Consider the following 20,477-nt stretch of genomic DNA (forward strand, 5'->3'; position numbering starts at 1 on the left):
TATGACCGAAATTCCTTTCTCAATTGTAAGTACGTAAAATAGTCAAAAACAAACCTTATGAGCACAAAACGCGATGTAATACAGGATTATCAAAACCTCTATATGTTCATCTTATAAAGTCATTGATAATAAACGACTGTTACAAAAGCAATGAGATTCCTACAACTGAAATTATAAGGAATAAATTGAATACTTTCGGCCATAACGTGAGCTGTTGTGACAAAACTCTCCAGAATTGGATAAAGAAACTAGGATTTAGATTTAAAATAATGAACAAACGTCAAGCTGTTATGGAAAGCAGTAGAATAGTGGAATTACATAACAAATAACTAAATATAGACAAAAATAACGGCAAGTTTTCTATTTGAACGAAACTTGGTATGACACTCACGACACAGTTACGAACGGGTGGACTAATGGTTCAAGAATGTGTACGCCTAACATGCCTGCAAACAAAGGATCGCGACTAATTATTGTGTATTGCAGAGGAAATGAAGGATGGGTTCCGATTTCTTTACCGAATAAAAATTCGAGGAAAGATGAAATACAAAGTTTTTTAATGAATAACAATTTGTATTTTGAAGATTACTGTACCAAAAACCAACTACTTGAAGTTTCACAGACAAAAACATTGCCCTTGAAAGTATTGCTGAAAAATTTGGACACACTATACTGAGACTACCCCCTATTTTTGTGTTTTCAATCCCATCGAGTTGATTTGGGGAAAATTGAAAAAAAGCATCGGGCGTGAAAATAATTTTCCAAAATTTGGTATGAAGGTAATAGAGCTGATTGAAGAAGAAGTATCTAATATTGCCGAAGAAGACTGGTAGAGAAGGATTAAAAAAGTAGTTTTAGTTGAAAAAGGCTCTATAGAGATTGGACTCTTCCACATTAATGGTGGAAATGAATTCATTATTCTTTCAAATGACGACAGTGACAGTGATTCTTATATAATCAGAGATGATTATTGAATAATGAAATTAGTTAGCTCCCTAACTGTATTATTAAAGGGGAGCTGTTGAAAGGTAGGTTGCACTATATCGTTTACTTGAACTATATATACTGCGGGTGTGTGATGTACACTTTAAATTTCCCGAATTTTCACATAAAATATAAGGTTGTCATATGAGGTGGGCTAGTGGGCCATTCTAAAGGACTATGTTGTAAACCCTATGTTATAAACGCTGTTGTAAATGGGATATACTTCATCTTGCCTGAATGTAAGATCATTTAAAAACTCATTTGGGTTTGTCAATTATCCAGAGCGGTAGATAGACGTGGCCCCTCAGATGGCCCACTAAATTACCAGATATGACGACTGTAGAGATTTTGAGGAAATACGTGACAAAACCGCAGTTCCTTTCAAAACTTGTGGAGAGAATAAGAGGTGCTGAAAACGAAATTATTCCAGGACCATTTCATACCGTGAGAAATGCATCCATTAACAGATTTCATTTTTCTCAAGAAGTGAATGATACATATTATGAATATTCATAAACTGGAATGGGTTTTGAGAGAATTTTTTCTTGAAAGTATGATTTTTATCGTTTGTTTGTCGATGTCAAAAACGAATATAAAACTATAAGTTCATGGAAAAAAATCGAATTCAGATGAACATAATTTTCACATCTTTTCAAAATCGATATTTTTCCAGAAAGTGACTTTTTTTAAATTTAAATAATGAAGTTGAAGATATGTTTGTCAACTTTGCTCCAGCAACTTTTAGTTGTAAAAATATTATATTGTGGTATATAATAATTTTTGAATATTTTAAAATATATCACGAAATGTCAGTTGTCAAAACACCTTGTCACCTCGCGGCAGAAAAGTTGTATAATAGAACTATCAATTTGAAAGGGATATATTTTCAATAGATATCAATCGATACTCCTTTCAGTTCAAACAAGAATCCTATGGCTGGGAAATTAATCAAATGAGCGAATGCACGTCATTACGTACTGTCATCGATGACATGAGTAGATTCAACTCATTTGTGACATAAACTCATACGTTTATGAATGAATTGAGTGTTTCGTCTTAAAATGTTATCCATATTTGATGCTGAAGATGCGATAAGGCAAGTGTCTCAAGCCGAAACGTCGAATGTTCACCATTGAGGATGATAGTGTTCCATGTGAGTGAAATTTTACCTCTTTCATGTACTATATTGTGTACGAATCCTATGAACGATATCTGTTTCAATTCCATAACGAATGTTTGGAATACAAATAGAGAAAAGTGTTTTTGTATAATTCAGTGTTCGTATCAAAGTATTTACTTGTGATTCACTGTTTAGAACCTTTGGTGTAGTAATGAATATTACTGGATTACCAAACCAAGTGATCATCTTCAAGAGAAAAATCAGTTTGATCTTCACTCCATCAAAGTATTTGTTTCGAAACTATTTTTCTTTCGTGTAATTCAATGTTCATATGAAAGTTGGTGCATCGACAAAGCTTTTTTTCCATTATGTATTGTATCTGCAAGTTACTTCTCTGCATGCTCTACACATTTTTATATAGTAAATTGATAGATGTACCTGTTACTACGTGGTAGGAAATCATAATGAAGAAAATATAATTGAAACTTTCTGTTTTTTACCACTTTTATTTGTAATTAACGTTACCGTACTTTCGTCCTATAACGTCATTTTCAAAGTTTTACATTAATCTATAATGTATAAGTGTAATGTAATGTAATGTTTAATGTATGTGTTTGAAAATGGACGAAACTGTAGTAACGTCAGTTACTAAAGACCTATTCAGTGATGTGAAAAAATCGAATATATATATTTGGTTCTGGAGATGTAAAGGAAAAGCCAAAAAATCCCAAATTATTTTTTGCCTATATCTTTTTTATTCGCGGATATATTGAAAATCTGTCCACATTCTGCTATTGGCACTTGATGTGGGCTATCAGAATATGTCCATGAATGTTTTATATAGGGTGTCATCTGATTTGGGCCACCCTCATCTTTACATTTTTAAATACAGACCTGTATTTTTTGTTGTAGTTTTTGGATCGTAGACGTTCACTTCATACTGAGAAATTAAATGTTATTTTATATTTCGGGATGTTTCGGTAATATTTGATTATAATTGGGCGAATTATTTCCTTTTAAATTACGGCCCTGGAAATTGGTTGACTGATTTGAATAAAAACATAATGGCAACTTTCACGTCTCCCTATGTACCGTAGAGTTTTTCAAGAGTTTTTTTTTACTTTTAGGTATCTATTCATATTTTTTCCTTTGCTGGAAGCGTTTTCTACAATGAACTTCGAATAAGAAAATCTTTTATGATATGACATCCCATACGAACACTATAATTGTAATGAAAATTGAAATGAAGTAGTTTATATACACAAAAAAATTAATGGCGCAATAATTATTTGTCTCGAAATGTCCTTCCATTTCGAGACAAATAATGGGCCAATAAGATGGCCTGCAAGATAACCAGATCTTATTATTTTGGACTATTTTCTATGGGGGACATTGAAAAATAGGATTTGTAGAGAGATAGAAAATATGGCGAGATTGAAAATTTTGAACGATTTCGCAACAATGCAGCAAAAAAGTGAATAATAGACAATAAATAATATGAAAAACCTAGTTAAAAAATGTCTCGAAATGAAAGGACTCCAATTCGAACATTTATTGCGCCTTTAATTTTTTTGTGTATATAAATTACACCATTTCAATTTTCATTACAAATTTCCAATATGTCTGCGAATAAAGAAGATATAGGCAAAAACATAATTTGGGTTTTTTTGGTTTTTCCTGTATATCTTCAAAACCAAAAGAGCTATATTCGATTTTTTTACATCATTGAATAGGTCTCTAAAATACGCAACTTTGCCACAATTCAACTGACACTCTATCTCTTATCGTTTACGAGATCCCCATGTACAGATACGAATTTGAATAGCCCTGTATATAGAGTTAACTTCCTTCCTTCCTTTGGAAGATTCCCACATTTTCTGTAAAAAGATAGAAAAGTAGAAAGTTCTTCCCAGAACTACCAACTTTCAACTACTTTTTTTTGAAACAATGAATGAAATTCAGGACTTTTATTGGAAGTACGAAGATAATTACACTGTTAATATGTTTGATAGAAAGGACTGAAATGAAACGAATAACAGATTTTTAAAAAACATGTATTACAGAAAACTTTGCACAACAACAAAAGTAACAATTACATATAAACACGGTCACTAAAAAACAAATTAATCACAATAATTTCACTTAAAATATTTTTGTCTGGCAGTAAACATATCTATCGTGGATTTATGACGGATTGGTAATAGGGAACGGATGAAAAGATATCATTACTGCTTCGATAGACTAACTGAAATGAAATCAAACTAAATATATATAATTGGGTGGACGAAAGGATACACATGCGATATCAACAAAATAAGCGATAAAACACCTACTTTTACATGCCATCCTTTTCTTGTACAAATGAAAGAGGAAAGCAAAACAGTTAATGTTTGCATTATATCTTGATTGGATGATGCACTGAGTACAAACGTGAGTCGTCGATATATCCTCAGATTTTGAAGCTAGTTGAAGCACTATCAATTCACAGTCTACATTGTTTACATGTTATTAATTGTGGAGTCTCAATTCTTTTACACTATACAGACAACTAATGACCTGTGGACCATTTCATATTCCATAGAAAGTAAATTTGATACTGTTATTATGAATTTTAGATATAGATTTGCCTAACATTCCGTAAACTAGAATATTTAAGTTGACCGATTGAAGTTGACAATAGAAAATATATTGGTATAGGCTTTCCCCGCCCAGATTTTCAGTGTTACAATCTTCATTCGGGTTTAAAAGCCGTCGTGGTTTGGTACTGTATCCCAACGTTTCGCCTGGCTTCTTCAGAGGTTTATTCATCTTGACGATTCACCGATGACCGAGTCACCGGTGAACTACTACGGCCTTCAAATCCGAATGACGATAGAAACACTGAATAGAAAATAACTGTGTTTCCACAGAATAACTTAGGAATTTTGCAAAATCTTCCCAAAACCTTAAAATAGGGTTTAAAATATTTGTGAATTGCAGAAATGGAATTGTTCGCTAAAATGGTTGGGTTATGTTAGGTTACGTTTCATTTCGTTTAGTTTGTCGACTCATATCGGATGCACAAATCGATGGCGCGTTGTCGAGCCAACTGTTTGTATCTTTATAAACTAAACAGGTATTTATAACTCTAATTCTTATCAGTTACAGTTGATCACGAGAAAATTTGTAGAAACTTAATTCAACTACTCTACAATCTTCTTCTGCTTCAGTGCCAATGGAAAGGTTTTCCTCCGTGGCTATGGTAATCTTCTCCTCCTCCTCCATGATGTTTGTGATGAATTGTTTTGTAGATGGTGTGCGTATGTTTGACGGTGTGGATATGTTCTGGAATTTTTATAACCACATGTTCGCCTCCATGCCTGAAACGAAGATGGTCTAGTGATAAGAAAAGACAAATGCCTCAAACAGGATGAAAAAAAGTTGGAAAATTATTAACGAATCAAAAAATCATAGTCAAAATCAATCAGTATCAAAGCTCAATTATAATGGAGACTGTGTGACAGATTTGAGAGAAATTTGTAATATATTCAGTAATCACTTCAATGATTTGCAATGTCCCCCAGTTAATAATGATAAAATCAAAATAATATCTCATTTCTATCATACATTCTTTCTCTCTCCGACTATTGCATATGAAATTGAGGATTATATTATGAAAATTTTTTGACAAAAAAATTATCCTATCAAATTTGTCTATTTCTAGTCATGTGTGTCGAAATAACCAATGAAACCATCATTACACTGATAACTACCCATGGATAGTTTTCACGGGTAGTTATCACTTATGTCATGACATTGCTAAGCAACCAACACAATAAAGTTTTTTGGGAAAGAAAGTTTTTGGGAAAGAAAGTTTTTGGCTTTCTACTACTCCATCTGATACAAAAAAAAGGGATGAGAGAATCTTCCAAAGAAAGGAAGGATTAATCAATTTGAAAATAAGTAACTCTATACATGGATGTGTAGATCATGCGAAGAAGTAACTTTCAGACACAAACTGAAAGAAAGTCCTCCTGAAACAGCTACTTTCATATAAACATTGAATTACACGAAAGAAAAAAATTAATCACTCCTAAAAATATAACCCCTTCAATTCAAAGTTTTTGGCTTTCTACTACTCCATCTGATACAAAAAAATGGATGGGAGAATCTTCCAAAGAAAGGAAGGATTAATCAATTTGAAAATAAGTAACTCTATACATGGATGTGTAGATCATGCAAAGAAGTAACTTTCAGACACAAACTGAAAGAAAGTCCTCCTGAAACAGCTACTTTCATATAAACATTGAATTACACGAAAGAAAAAAATTCTTTCGAAACAAATACTTCTATATGAACACTGAATTATACAGAAGATACTTTTCTTTATTCAGTTTGTATATCGAACATTTGTGGAGGAATAAGAATCAGATATCATTCACATGAGTTCTACTTTGAATGAATGGTAATAAATTGTACTCACATGGAACACTGTCACCCTAAGTGGTATACACGTGTTTCACCTTAAGACACTTACCCTAAGGCTCTTCAGTACCAAATTGGATAACATTATAGAAAATACACACACTTCATTCATGAATTACGATTTTGAATGTCACGGAATAAGCTTGATCTGCTTATGTCATCGATGACATCGTAATGACATTCATTCACCTATTTGATTTAATCCCAGCCATGAGGAATCTTATTTGATTTGAAAGGGTTATATTTTTAGGAGTGATTAATTTTTTGGGAAAGAAAGTTTTTGGCTTTCTACTACTCCATCTGATACAAAAAAATGGATGGGAGAATCTTCTAAAGAAAGGAAGGATTAATCAATTTGAAAATAAGTAACTCTATACATGGATGTGTAGATCATGCAAAGAAGTAACTTTCAGACACAAACTGAAAGAAAGTCCTCCTGAAACAGCTACTTTCATATAAACATTGAATTACACGAAAGAAAAAAATTCTTTCGAAACAAATACTTCTTCTATATGAACACGTGTATACCACTTAGGGTGACAGTGTTCCATGTGAGTACAATTTATTACCATTCATTCAAAGTAGAACTCATGTGAATGATATCTGATTCTTATTCCTCCACAAATGTACGATATACAAACTGAATAGAGAAAAGTATCTTCTGTATAATTCAGTGTTCATATAGAAGTATTTGTTTCGAAGAATTTTTTTCTTTCGTGTAATTCAATGTTTATATGAAAGTAGCTGTTTCAGGAGGACTTTCTTTCAGTTTGTGTCTGAAAGTTACTTCTTTGCATGATCTACACATCCATGTATAGAGTTACTTATTTTCAAGTTGATTAATCCTTCCTTTCTTTGGAAGATTCTCCAATCCATTTTTTTGTATCAGATGGAGTAGTAGAAAGCCAAAAACTTTCTTTCCCAAAAAATTAATCACTCCTAAAAATATAACCCTTTCAAATCACAATAAAGTTGTTTGACATTTCAGTAATTCAATTTATTTCGAAAATGTCACTTCCTCGCTTTGGTGTTCAAAATGATGCGGCAATTGACAAAATCATTGAAGAAAATACACCAAAAAATACTGTCAATAGTAAAAAATACACTTGGAAAATATTTATGGAGTTTTGTGACGCCAGAAAATATGAATTGGATGGAAATCGTACTCTCGAAGAGCTTGCATTAATACTCAAGGATTGGGCGATTGATATGAGAAAAAAGGATAGCACAGAGTTTAAGGAGGCTACTGTTAAATCCGTATGGAATATAACAAGCAAATTATTACAAGAAAAGTATTACAAGGAGTATAATATCATGCTAGACCCCTTTAAAAGTGTTGCATTCAAACAAGCGCGGAATGCACGCGACGCAGCACGAATAAATTTACAAACAGATCCCACTAAACGCAAAACAAGCTCAGTACCATTAACTTCAAATGAAATGAGTAAAATTATAAACTTTTGGGATGAAAATACCCCTATAGGACTCCTACGCAAATTTTATCACATAGCAGCGGTGGAATTGGCTTGGAGAGGTGGTGAAGGTGCTGCTTGCTTAGTTGATTATTTTCATATCGAAAAGGACAACAATGGATCTCCAACTAATAGGATAGAATATAATCCAATTTTCAGTAAAACTTGCCAAGGGGGTTCAAAGAACTGCGCCTCTAGCAAATGGTTAGTTCAAACTAGTGATAACAATGCTTGTCCTGTCAGATTATTCATTAAATTATTATCAAAACGAGGCACAAATATCAAGACAAATAGACTATTTTCAAGGCCAAATCGTCACTGGAAGACAGGAAGCGATAACTGGTATGACAATATGCCTCTGGGTAGAAATATAATCAACGGATGGACGAAATCTTCTGCTGAAGCAATTGGCTTGGATACGAAACAGAGGAAAATAACCAATCACTCTAATAGAGCAACTGCAGTCAGTCAACTAGCTAAGAGTGGAGTTCAAGAACAGCAATTGTTGAAAATTACTGGGCACAATAATGGAAATTCCATAAAACCTTATTTGAATATTGATCAGGAACATCATAACCAAATAATCAATAGTATGCGTGGAAACACCTATGCAGTAACCGAGGCAAATACAGCAAGATCAACGGAATATCATTATACGAATTGTTCTTTTAATAACTGTGTGTTCAATAAATAATTTTGTTCGAATTGCAAAAAATTTTCTCACCGAATATCCCTCGAACATTGATAAATAACTCATAATTTTATCACAACTTCCTCAAGCACGTTATTTTAGGTAACATCCCTCCGCCTTCGGCGTCGGGATGTTACCAAATAACGTGCTTTCGAAAACTGTGATAAAATTATTTCGTTAGTTATCAATGTCCTTGGGATATTATAGCTAAAAACCACCAAGAAAACAGCCGAAGGTATTGATGAAATTTCTGGAAAACCGTTGAGATATGTCAGAGAACATTTAAAGAGCCACTAGCACACTTAATCGTTACAGGTCAATACCCAACAAATTTGAAAACCTCCAAATTAGTACCTAAATATAAAAATGAAGGATCCAATAATGACGATAATAATTATAGAAACATCTGCTTACAAAGTCAGTTATCAAAAATTCTCGACTTTGCTTTCAACTGCCGCCTCAACAATTTTTAGAACACCATAATTTAGTCTTAAACTATCAACATGAATTTAGGCAAAATAAATCAACATCAACAGCAGTAGCAGAACTCTGTGAAAACATTTATAACTATTCAAACAACAAACAAAACACAATAGCTCTATACTTCGACTCAAGCAGAGCATTTGATACTGTGAGTCATGATACTTGATAGAAAAATTATATCGAATAGGAGTTCGAGGAGTTGCGAATGACTGGATTACAGCATATTTGAAAGATAGAAAACAAATTGCAGTATTGCATAATAATAAATCAAAAGAAAAAACAATTAATATGGGTGTTCCACAGGGTTCTATAATGGCCCCAGTACTCTTCATCATTTTTATGAATGATATGATTAACTCATGTCCAAGTGCGCAAAATATAATTATGTATGCCGACGATACCAATTTTCTTATATCAGAAAAATCAATATGTGATATGGTACTTAGAGCCAATACTGTAGCGAATGAATTCTATAACTGGTGTACTTACAATAGTCTAGTGGTGAATTTAGAAAAAACATGCTTCATGCAGTTTCTAACGAAAAATCTGAATAGGAATTCTAGTTTATCAATAAGAGTAAATCATAGTAGCATTGAGCAGATTGATGTTTCTCGCTTTCTGCGAGTTATATTGGATAATTAAATGACATGAAAAAATCATTGTTCCGAATTCTTGGGGTTCTTGTTGAATACTCTTCGTGAGCAAAATAATAGCAAAATCAATACTCCTGACCGCTCTGGACTGAATGATTCCGTACAACCCATCTCGTCTTGTGTTTGTAAATCTTTTGCTGGAAAAATCCTCACTGGTTTACTTTGTGGTAGATGTTCAAGAAGTACCGAAAACTTATGTGAATTTCTGGAACTTCATCTAGCTTTTCCTAATACGACTAATAACCAGTCCGTGCAAAGCTTATTGTAAAATCATCTGAAAATGGAATTTTTAACAGGTGATGATCGACTGTATTGTCAAACATGCGCCAAACTAACTGACTGTTATAAGGAAACAAGTATAGCTGAGGCTCCAGTCAATCCAATAATAACACTGATGATTTTCAAACAAGACTCAACCTCTAACGGAAGCAAGAAACTCTTTGGAAGGTTCGAAATAGATGAACATTTTAACCTAGCAGACCACTATTATAATATTCATGCAGTCATTGTTCACTGTGGTTCTGGCGTTGAATTTGGTCATTATTACGCCTTGGTCAAAGAAGAAACGGACTGGTTTAAGTTTGACGATAGTCGTGTCACGAAGTGTTCTGGTGATGCATTGATTTTATTGGAGTCTCTGAAGACAACCTACATTTTGTTTTATAAGAGAGAGGACATTGTTGGATCAAGATCTTCAGATGATGTGGTGTTGCAGGTTTTTCCGGGTTTTCCTGCAGCTGAAAAAGCAAATGCGCCACTGGAATCAATGAAGTTGCCCCGGAGCGCCAATTAATTTTTATTGTTGTTTTTATTTTATTTTTATCGTTGTTTTAATAAAATATTAATTTACAAAAAAAAATCATATAAACGAAACAACCACCAAGCTGTGTAAAATCTGTTTTGTAATAAGACAACTGAAAAATACTGTATCAACTGAAACTCTGAAATTGGCATACTATGAAATGGTTCAATCAACACTCAGTTATGGCCTAATGTTTTAGGGTAGCTCAAGCTACCTAAATCAGATATTTATATTCCAAAAAAAATCATCAGAAGTATGATTGGAGTCAAGCCTAGTACATCTTGTAAATCAATTTTTCCAAAGATAAATATTCTCACAGTGTATTCACTATATATATTTCAAATTACTCTGAATATTAAAACACAAGAGAATTCCATTCTTAAAAATAGCAGTTTACACAAGTACGATACAAGAAAATGTGGTAACCTACATCAACCATACTCAAGATTAAACATTGGGCAAAACTCACACATATATAAAGGTATTTTCTGCTATAATATATTCATAGATTTGTTTAATAGCAAAATTGATCTTGCCGATCTGAGAATTTTCAAAAACTTCCTCTACAAGTATTTAGAATCCAGGGCATTCTACTCGTTAGAGGAATTTCTGGAGGCCTGAACTAATATGTTGACATTAGGTATATTTTTATGTATGTCTGTATTTGTTTTTTATACTTCTTCACGTAGTGATTTTTATATGTAGACTAAATACTAAATTTACATCATATTTTGTGACGAGTCCAATAAGTTATACATTCTGTACTCCTTTTTGTACTAACTTCAGTGACGAATAAAGTTCTATTCTATTCTATTCTATTCAAAGGGATTTGAGAAACAGTACAATGTGTCACATCAAGCAGATATTGGAAGGAGTGAAGTTATCAAGTGAATATAGTTTAAAGAACTAAAAAACACGCTTTTGAAGAACATCGAACTAAAAATTTATGAATATTTTTTTTAATGAGCTTACAACAATAACGAACGAAAAATACTAGTTTTATTATGAAAAAAGCGATGGGCGCTTGAACTACAAAAAATATGGCACAAAGGCCCACGCTTTTTCACAATAATACTAGTATTTTTCGTTCGTTATTGTTTTAAGCTTATTTAAAAAATATTTTTAACTTTTTAGTTCGATGTTCTTTAAAGGCGTATTTTTTAAACTATATTTATTTTTTAATTTTTTAGTTTCGTATGCTATAAAAGCGTGTTTTTCAGTCTTTTCAAATTATATTTATTTTATCTAAACTTTGAGATCAATCAGCCGTATATTGTTTAGAAAAATGACCATTGATATTTTGCGATTCCGGAGAGGGAGTCTGAAAATCAGCCACCAAACCCAAGTCAGCAGGCGCGCAAAGGGGGGTTAAAAATAAGGCAGCAAGCGCGCGTGTTAATAAAAAAGATAATTTTTCCAAATGAAGAAATACATGTAAAGTGAGTTCGAATTATATCAAGGAGGTTACGTACAACGCCATTTGCCCGCGAATAGATCAAGCAATAATGTCGATATATCAAAGAGGTTACGTAAAGCGCCATCTGCCTGTGAATAGATCAAGCAATAATGTAGATAATTCTGTCAAATACAGATCCCGAGTTTGATTGTTACAAATAAACAAACAAACATACATACTGACATACAGATGAAGCTAATAAACGCGTGTTAATTAAAAAGGGAAACGTATTGAATAAAATTGAACTGTTTCCATTATTTTACTAATAAAACATACCTACCAATTCTATTCTTCAACTCTTTGGAATCATCAAGTTAACTAGAACTAGATTCGAACCCAATTTACAATACACACCAGCTGCTCTAACTGGTGGAAATAATATGATTTGGTACTCAGTACCATGATGAGTATACCAATTGTTTAGAATCTGTGCAGTTATTTTTGAAATCCAATGCTGTTAAATATCAGTATCTTGCTTACTAGAGATTCGTATGCTACTGTATGTCAGTATTTATTGATTTCATGGATTACATTATTTAGAAGCTCAGAAAATTTAATGAAATGGTTTAGAATAAATGTTATTAGTTTAGAAAATTCATTGGGCAGGTTTAGAATGACTGTAATAAGTTCTTAATTTTTCATAAGATATGAATTTTTGAAAAACAAAGGATCATTTTTCAGTATTTTAATTCTAAAATATTTTAGTCCACCGTCTTTTGTCCGTGTAGGGGATCGAAATGCAGAGGTCAGAAGGGGCGGCAAAATTTGAATAGCCTACTGGCGGCAAATGTGTTAATCCGCCACTTATTTGGTGTAACAAGTTGTTGGATATAAAAGCGAATGTAATGGGCTCACCCGAGAAAAAAGAGAGCTCTTATTTTGGTAACAGCTTCCATTCACTACATCAAAGACAGATGTGTAAACTGCTATTTCCTAGATTTTTAGACCAATTGGTACATAATTTCTAGACAACATGTGAGATGAATCTCTCAATTGGGATCTACATATTGATGATGTTTATAACCAAATTAACCAAATGAAATTGTTAAATATAAGGTCATGGGGATGCGATAGAGATTTTAATAGAATATTTGTTGCCGAAAAACGAATTATAAGACTAATTTTTGATATGGATATTGTGATAGCTGAAAACATATTCTTATAAGGGGAAATTATTATCAGTCCCATTTGGTATTATCAGTCCCATGCATATAAACAACATATAACATATATATCCAAATGTGTGACTCATGTAAGAAACAATCTAGCATTTTTTGGAACGAAGTTCAAAAGTTTTAGATATCAATGTATTGGTTTTTTTGAAAATATTCTTCGATTAACGGTACCCAGTAGAAGCGTGGTGTATCAAGTGAGGTTTTTTTCATAGAATAAGATGAATTGCTTTCCATATTAGGATTTCGTTAGAAAAATACTCTTGAAAAATATAAATCTGTATTGTCTTACGAGGTCTGTTAAAAAATAACGTGAATATTCGAATTTTGCGGGCACGTACATTCGATTAGCGATTTTTTTATGTTGGTTAACTAGTCTTGAATATATATTCACAGATTAGGATGTTTAGTTTGTTAGTCAGAGGTATGAAAGTTACAAACATTTTGCGTGTTTGACGATTTTCTGATATCGAAAAAAATGGATCAGAGAGGTATCTTCAAATTTTATGTTAAAAATTGAATTAAGTGTCCAAAAACACTTGAAATGTTGACATTGGCATACGGTGGTTACACTATAGTAAAAATGACATGGAGAAATCTTGCAGATTGGGGTGCTGCTACAAAATCATCTTCGCAAACCAGTAGCCTGCCAATTGAAATACGTAGACCTGAAGAAATCAATGACTATTTTTTAAACGTGGCTGGACATTCAATAGTAAATAAGAACACTCTCTCATTCTACAATAATGATAAATTGAACGCTCCTACGAACTTTTCCCTCACCGATATATGTGATGATTATATTTTGACTGCTATCAAAGAAATAAAATCTAATGCACTAGGTATTGACAATATAAATATCAAGATAATTTCTTTAGTGATACCACACTGTATTAATGAAGTTAAACATATTTTCAACGGGTCCTTCAGACAGAGTATTTCTACAGATGTTGCTAATATAGTTCTATTTCTGAAAAAAGAATGCACCTACCACGTTCAGTGACCTACGCCCTATCAGCATTCTGCCCCCATTCTCTAAAATATTCGAGAAAAATATTTCCCGTCAAGTAAGGACTTTTCTTGAAGAAAATCGAATACTCCCTTACGAGCAGTCTGGGTTCCGCAAAAAACACGGAAGTAGAAAGTCAAAACCTTCCTCAGAGCTTTGCTGTAATGACCTCAAAAAGCTACTTAGTCGGTTGTCGAATTCACTTCAAAATCATTAGTTTATTCTTTCTTCAGCTTATATTTATCGATGAAGTCAGAAAAACCACCTAGTACATTTTTTTCTAACAAATCAGGTGCAAGATGTTAGCGTAACAGTTTCAAATGGATTACATCAAATACGTACTTGTGTTACGATCATTTCTTTATACTTGAGTGAGAAGTCAAAAATGTATCTTTTTTGTTCGGCCACTGCAACTTATCTAACTTGGCCATGCTCTAGTGAACGCAATAGAAAAGAAAGGTATTGACATACTATGTAGATACATATTATGTAATCCAGTCGATGAAAGGAGAACTGTACTAATCATGAATTGATGTATTGAAAGAACTTGCTACAGTGAATTAAATGCAATATGAGGCCACATTTATCAGTCAAGAAAGTATGAAGAGTATTTTCGTTCATGTCCAACAACAATATTTTTAACTCTTACTATAGAGAAATTCAAAATTTCACACGATGTAAAATTTGTATTATCAGTAACCTATTTGTGTGAAATGGTTCCTTAGTCTTATCTGTGATTTAGAAGAACATTTACTGTCGATAAAGAAGTTCATGCGTCTCACGGTTGTCGGGAGGTGAAGAGGCGCGCACGTCCGCGTCTCGTCTCCGACGTCCGGACTGTGTGAATCGGCGTCTAAGTAAACAAAAAGTGTAATTTTGAACACACTGATCCTTCTTATACTCTTGTTGTAAATAAGTGTGGGATGCTTTAAATAATATTTTTATCATGCCATAGGACTTATTGTTGATATTGAACACAATCAAAATTTTTCACATATAGTCAGTGGGCATACTTGAAGACTGGCTATAATCAAATCATATAAATGAACAATTCGCTCTGACCAGTCTCAACTCTCTACACTGTAGGTTAATGGACTGATACCCATCAGAAAACAACTACTCCCCTGGCTAATACCATGAAGGGCGTTGAATTATATCCAACGAGTGTCAGAGCAGGATTCTTCACTGAAGTTATTCCTACTATTGAAAATCGTCGAGATTTCATGGAATTTTGGAGTTTGGAGCACCCAGTATTGGCTGTTTTGTGTTCTGATTTATAAAAATAAATGAAACATGATTTGTCAGATTTTGATATAAGAATTGTCAGATTAAAAGTTTTTAGAGTCTTTGTAAAGAGTTTATTCCATTTGTATCCTTTTCGATACGTATTCTTCACCGGGTAGGTGCTGTTTTACGAATTTTTATAACATTTGGCGACCGTGACAGGACACGGAAAAACTTTTGAAGACTTTAGATGTCCACCGAACTTCGTTCACACGAATCTATACCGAAACGGTTCGACTAATGGAAAATGCAGATTTGGATATAGCTGACGTAATGGGGAATGTTAAGGTGTTAGACGAGAATATTGAAGTTATTCGAGATTTGGATAAGCAGTTCCTAGAGAAGATGTTGGAAGAAGATACGCCTGCCGACGACGTAGATGATGAGATAGCAAGGTCAGATTTTGATATAAGAATTGTCAGAATGAAAGTTTTTGAGATTTTCTGCAGTTTCGAAAAGTTATTAGAGTCTTTGTAAAGAGTTTATTCCATTTGTATCCTTTTCGATACGTATTCTTCACCGGGTAGGTGCTGTTTTACAAATTTTTATAACACCTACTTATGCTGTTGGCGATACAACTGACGCAATAGATTTTCAATTATTGAAATACGCAGACCGATTTCGGGCTGTTTGGCCACTCGCCAGTGCAAGGTAATGTCTATCTTCAACATAAAGTCTATGATTTCCGATAATTGAAAATCGAATTCCTTCAGAGAATCATTCCTCGAACTAGGCTGAAGCGGACAACAAAGAACATGTTCGTCATCACCCCATCTGCCTGTGAACGAGGTAACCAACCGCATATCCGATATTTGCCCAATTCCTCGTATAAACAAAGAAAACTATTCACATATAGTCAGTGGGTAAACTTATAGACTTGCTATAAATCAAATCATCTAAAAGAACAATTCGTTCAGGCCAGTCTGAGCTCTCTACATTGTAGGTTCATGGACTGACGCCCATCAAAAAAACTACTCCTCTGGCTAATACCACGAAGGGCGTTGGATATGCTAGCTTAGACTGGCAAAAAACACCCTCATTTTCAATCAAAAATTCTCGCGTCAAAATATCAGCTTTTTTCAAAAATGGTGTGCTTTTTGTTCGTTGAAATCTCTATTTTCTGATGGTGTGAAAAAATATACATTACTATAGTAAACGTTCTCAGAAAATGCAAAAAATGTAAAAAAAACTCGAATTCGATTTTTTTAATCAATATGTACAATTTTGATCTGTACATTGAGATTTACACTTTATTTACTCAAAAAAAACGTAAAATTTGAGATTCCATATATAGCTTTTCCATACTGTCTTTGATTGGTACCCCGAAATTAAAAAATCAGTTACTGTCACAACAGTACCAGCAACTACTTTAACTAAAAGAGAAGAACGTAGTCATAGAAAAACCACGGACAATATTCCAGAGTTTGATTATCAAAACCATACAATAAAACCATTTTTGCAAGAAAAATTTTCATCTTAGGAGAATAACAAGGACAAAATAATAAAAACTTTAATGAAAAGATTACAGTCACAAGGGTTTTCCTGTAAACAATTAGAAGAAGATGCTGTCATAATTAAGACCTCGATAGAAATTGCCTGAGATACTAATAAAACTGTCATTGTTGTGGGTCAAGATATTGATATTTTGGTCTTTTTATAGCAATGAAAATCAAATATCTAATCATAACGTTTATTTTGTCGAACCAGGTTCTGGTCTACATTGTTTTTCTGGTTGCGATAAAGTATCTGGATTTTCCAGAAAGGAAAGAAACGTATCGTAAATTCATTATTAGATGATGAAACTTAGTAAAATTGGGCCAATGTTTTTTATAAAGAAGATGCAAGAAGAGAAGATATTAAAAAAATGGATTACAATTAATCAAAGTTATTTATAAATGTAAAAAGGAAAAAATAACACTGAATCAATTAAGATTTCAAAAATATCAATTGGCAAAAATCAAATCATCTTTCATTTTGGCAAACCTCCCACCCACAGAAGGGGCAGTAGAACAATATTGTTATAGGCAATATTATCAGCTTCAAACTTGGTTGGGTAACGAACTGACAGCACAGATTGGAGCTGGAAGCAACATCAACGTGGCATTATCCCCAAATTTACAGAAAAGGAATTACTCCCGGAAGTACTGCTTAAAACTATTTGCTACAGCTGTCAAACTGGATGTAACAGTTTAAAATGTGGCTGTCGTAAACATGGTTTGAAATGCACAAATTCATGCTCAAATTGTCATGGTTCTGTAAATTTGCTCCAATATGTAAGAAAAAACCTACGAGGAAGTTAATGATTCAGATGAAATTTTGGATGAAGAACCAATGCAGACTGAAAAGAATATTAGATACGAAGAATGGTCTTGAAGATTTCGAAGATCAACTAGAATTGGAAAGGTTTGTCGTATCTAACGATGAAGAAATGCCATCAAAAAGACAATAACTAATGGATTAGTGATTAAAATTCAAGATAAGGTAATTATAAATAACAGGATTAACGTTTTTGAAAATATTATTATTATTATCCTAATCAGAATGCAGTATCTGAATTCAATAGTACTATTTATATGTATATTTATATTTTATAAGATTTTCTATGACATGAATGTAATTAGAATTAAATAAATGAACTTTTCAACTGAATAAAATTGCAGCAATCACATTTTTTGATAAAATTTTACATAATGATTGAAAAAAAAATTCGAAATCGAATTTTTTTCGATTTTTTACATTTTCTGAGAACATTAACTATAGTAATATATTTTTTCACATCATCAGGAAGTAGATATTTCAACGAACAAGAAACACACCGACTTTTTGAAAAAAGTTGATATTTTGATGCGAGAATTTTCGATTTGAAATTAGGGTGCTTTTTTGAAATTAAGTCAAAATAAGGTAAAAAAATCAATATTTTAAATCAAATGAATTACAGTGTATTTGGAATATAAAAAGGTAGGTTTTCACCAAATTTCGTGGCCATTTTTTTAAGATAAAAATAGAAAACCAAACACTTGGTTATTTGAATTTTTTACATAAATTTTGAGGTTATGTGAAAAAACTGTGGATAGAAAAGTTGTAGATCTTTTCATTACCTACAACTTTGCTTCCCAAATGTTTTTTCACAGGACTCGTAGTTTTGCCGGAAATCGAGATGAACCATTTTTTCCCTCATAAATTCACCCCCTTCCACTGCCCGGACTCATATTTATTTGAAAATAGTTGTTTGGAGAGGGCTTTTTTCTTTCAGTTTGTGTCTGAAGGTTACTTCTTTTCACAAACTACCCATCTTTAGATGATTCCCCCATCTTACATTTTTTGTATAAGGATGTAGAAGTAGAAAACGAAAACCTTTATTTCCCAAATAGTGAAGAAATAGAAATATTTTCTTCGATAAAGTATTTGCACCGTTCCGAAATAAAATATTTTCATCTGTGAATTTCATTAGTTCGGACTTCCATCGTCTAATGTTTTGAATTCCCTGGAAGAACAAACAAAATTGAAATGAATAGCTGTATTTTTTTGCTCAATATAATTGTTATATTCAGCTATTCATTCATTCATTCGTTTGTTTCATGTTGTTTTGCGTTGGTGTTGTTTCGAAAATTTGGTTGTTGCAAATACGTATCTAATGTCTGATGGTTTTCAAAATAGTAATATTATCAACACGAAAAAACTACTTTTCGAGCTGTGAAGAGGAATTTAATTAAATTCGAAACGTCGGAGAGAAAACAATTGTTTTTTTTTTTGAGAGAAAATTAATCCTGTTACCCAAAAAAACCTGTTTTATTTGTACTTTCAGGGATTTCAAATCATATTATATCATATTAGACAATAGAAGTCCGAACTAATGAAATTCATCATGAAACATCGTCAACCACCTTCAAACAAATTTTTGTCTGTATTCTAATTTTGTCAAGCGTACATCAAAACTGAAAAAACATTCGAAAACTAATTGATTAATTGATGAAAAATCAATTCATAACTCTTTAAAGAAATGTTTACTTAGTGAATCTTACATGAACGGAAATTAAATGATTCCAATATCTACCAGTTGAGCTGCCCTAAATAAAAACTGTTCTACGCTATTTTTATCATTGTTTCACTTTGTCCAAATCCTAATTGATATTGTATATGATTAGAAAAGTGCTTGTACTTTAGAGAATAATAAAAAAATCATGTCTTACCCTCCACCAGCTTTAACTCCTAAAAATGAACACAGTGCCAAGATACCCCACAAAAACTGAAAAAAAAAACACTCAAATCAATAAAAAATCACTGAGTAACACCGACCGAACCTTACCCAAGACCTGATGTTAAAATTCATTTTTGATTTCCGAATTGGACTCGGCACCTTTTGACTGTGACGAATATGCGAATGTTTGCTCTAGCTTTTATAGAAACGAGGGAATTCAAATTGGAATGGCAGACAACATGCATTGTATAGTGGGCATATCGGGTGAAATTTTACTCTCTCCTGATGCGTATGTAATAATCACATCCGTAAATCCAACATTACATGATTACAAGTGGTAAAAATGATTAGTTTGCAAAAACATCATTAGACTTGTCAACGGATTCAAAATTTCAAAAAGTATAGATTTATTAATCCTGCCAGTTTGATTTATCTAGGTGGTTTTTGAAATAAACTGCCAAAAGCATTCATTTATTTATAGTTGGAGTTCAATTTGTTGAAATTTCAACCGTTTCTTTACCCCGAACTCAATTCGAAATGAAAATGAAGTTGATAGGTACTGGTTAACAGAAGAATTACCAGTAATCCGGTCAATATAGACATTGGAAGGAACATAAATTTACAACAAGCTGCAAACCCGTGTAATTGTTCAAAACATAGTAAAAAATGAGGATTTTAAAATTCCGAAT

The 20,477-nt window shown here is 32.7% G+C and overlaps 1 protein-coding gene across 1 annotated transcript; it reads right to left on the minus strand.

Moving 5' to 3' along the window:
• Positions 1-4,141: 4,141 nt before the first annotated feature.
• LOC141485505 (uncharacterized) lies at positions 4,142-20,023 on the minus strand. Its single transcript, XM_074182330.1, has 3 exons — positions 19,897-20,023; positions 19,781-19,836; positions 4,142-5,463 (listed from the first exon to the last, which is right to left on the minus strand). The coding sequence occupies exons 1-3, from the start codon at positions 19,918-19,920 to the stop codon at positions 5,310-5,312; spliced, it is 234 nt and encodes a 77-aa protein (XP_074038431.1). The 5' UTR covers positions 19,921-20,023; the 3' UTR covers positions 4,142-5,309.
• Between the last annotated feature and the right edge of the window lie 454 nt (positions 20,024-20,477).

This window comes from Leptinotarsa decemlineata, unplaced genomic scaffold (genome assembly GCF_025532065.1).
Source record: "Leptinotarsa decemlineata unplaced genomic scaffold, Ldec_3_MD MMD2_P_RNA_scaffold_2, whole genome shotgun sequence".
Lineage (NCBI taxonomy): Eukaryota > Metazoa > Arthropoda > Insecta > Coleoptera > Chrysomelidae > Leptinotarsa > Leptinotarsa decemlineata.

What these genes read in the sequence shown, in the direction of transcription:
- LOC141485505 (XM_074182330.1), bottom strand. Translation starts at nt 19,920, where the DNA reads ATGAATTTTAACATCAGGTCTTGG. An exon ending in ATTTTAACATCAGGTCTTGG is followed by an intron (nt 19,837 to 19,896) that starts GTAAGGTTCGGT and finishes TTTTTTTTTCAG; the next exon opens with TTTTTGTGGGGTATCTTGGC. An exon ending in GGAGTTAAAGCTGGTGGAGG is followed by an intron (nt 5,464 to 19,780) that starts GTAAGACATGAT and finishes TCTTCGTTTCAG; the next exon opens with GCATGGAGGCGAACATGTGG.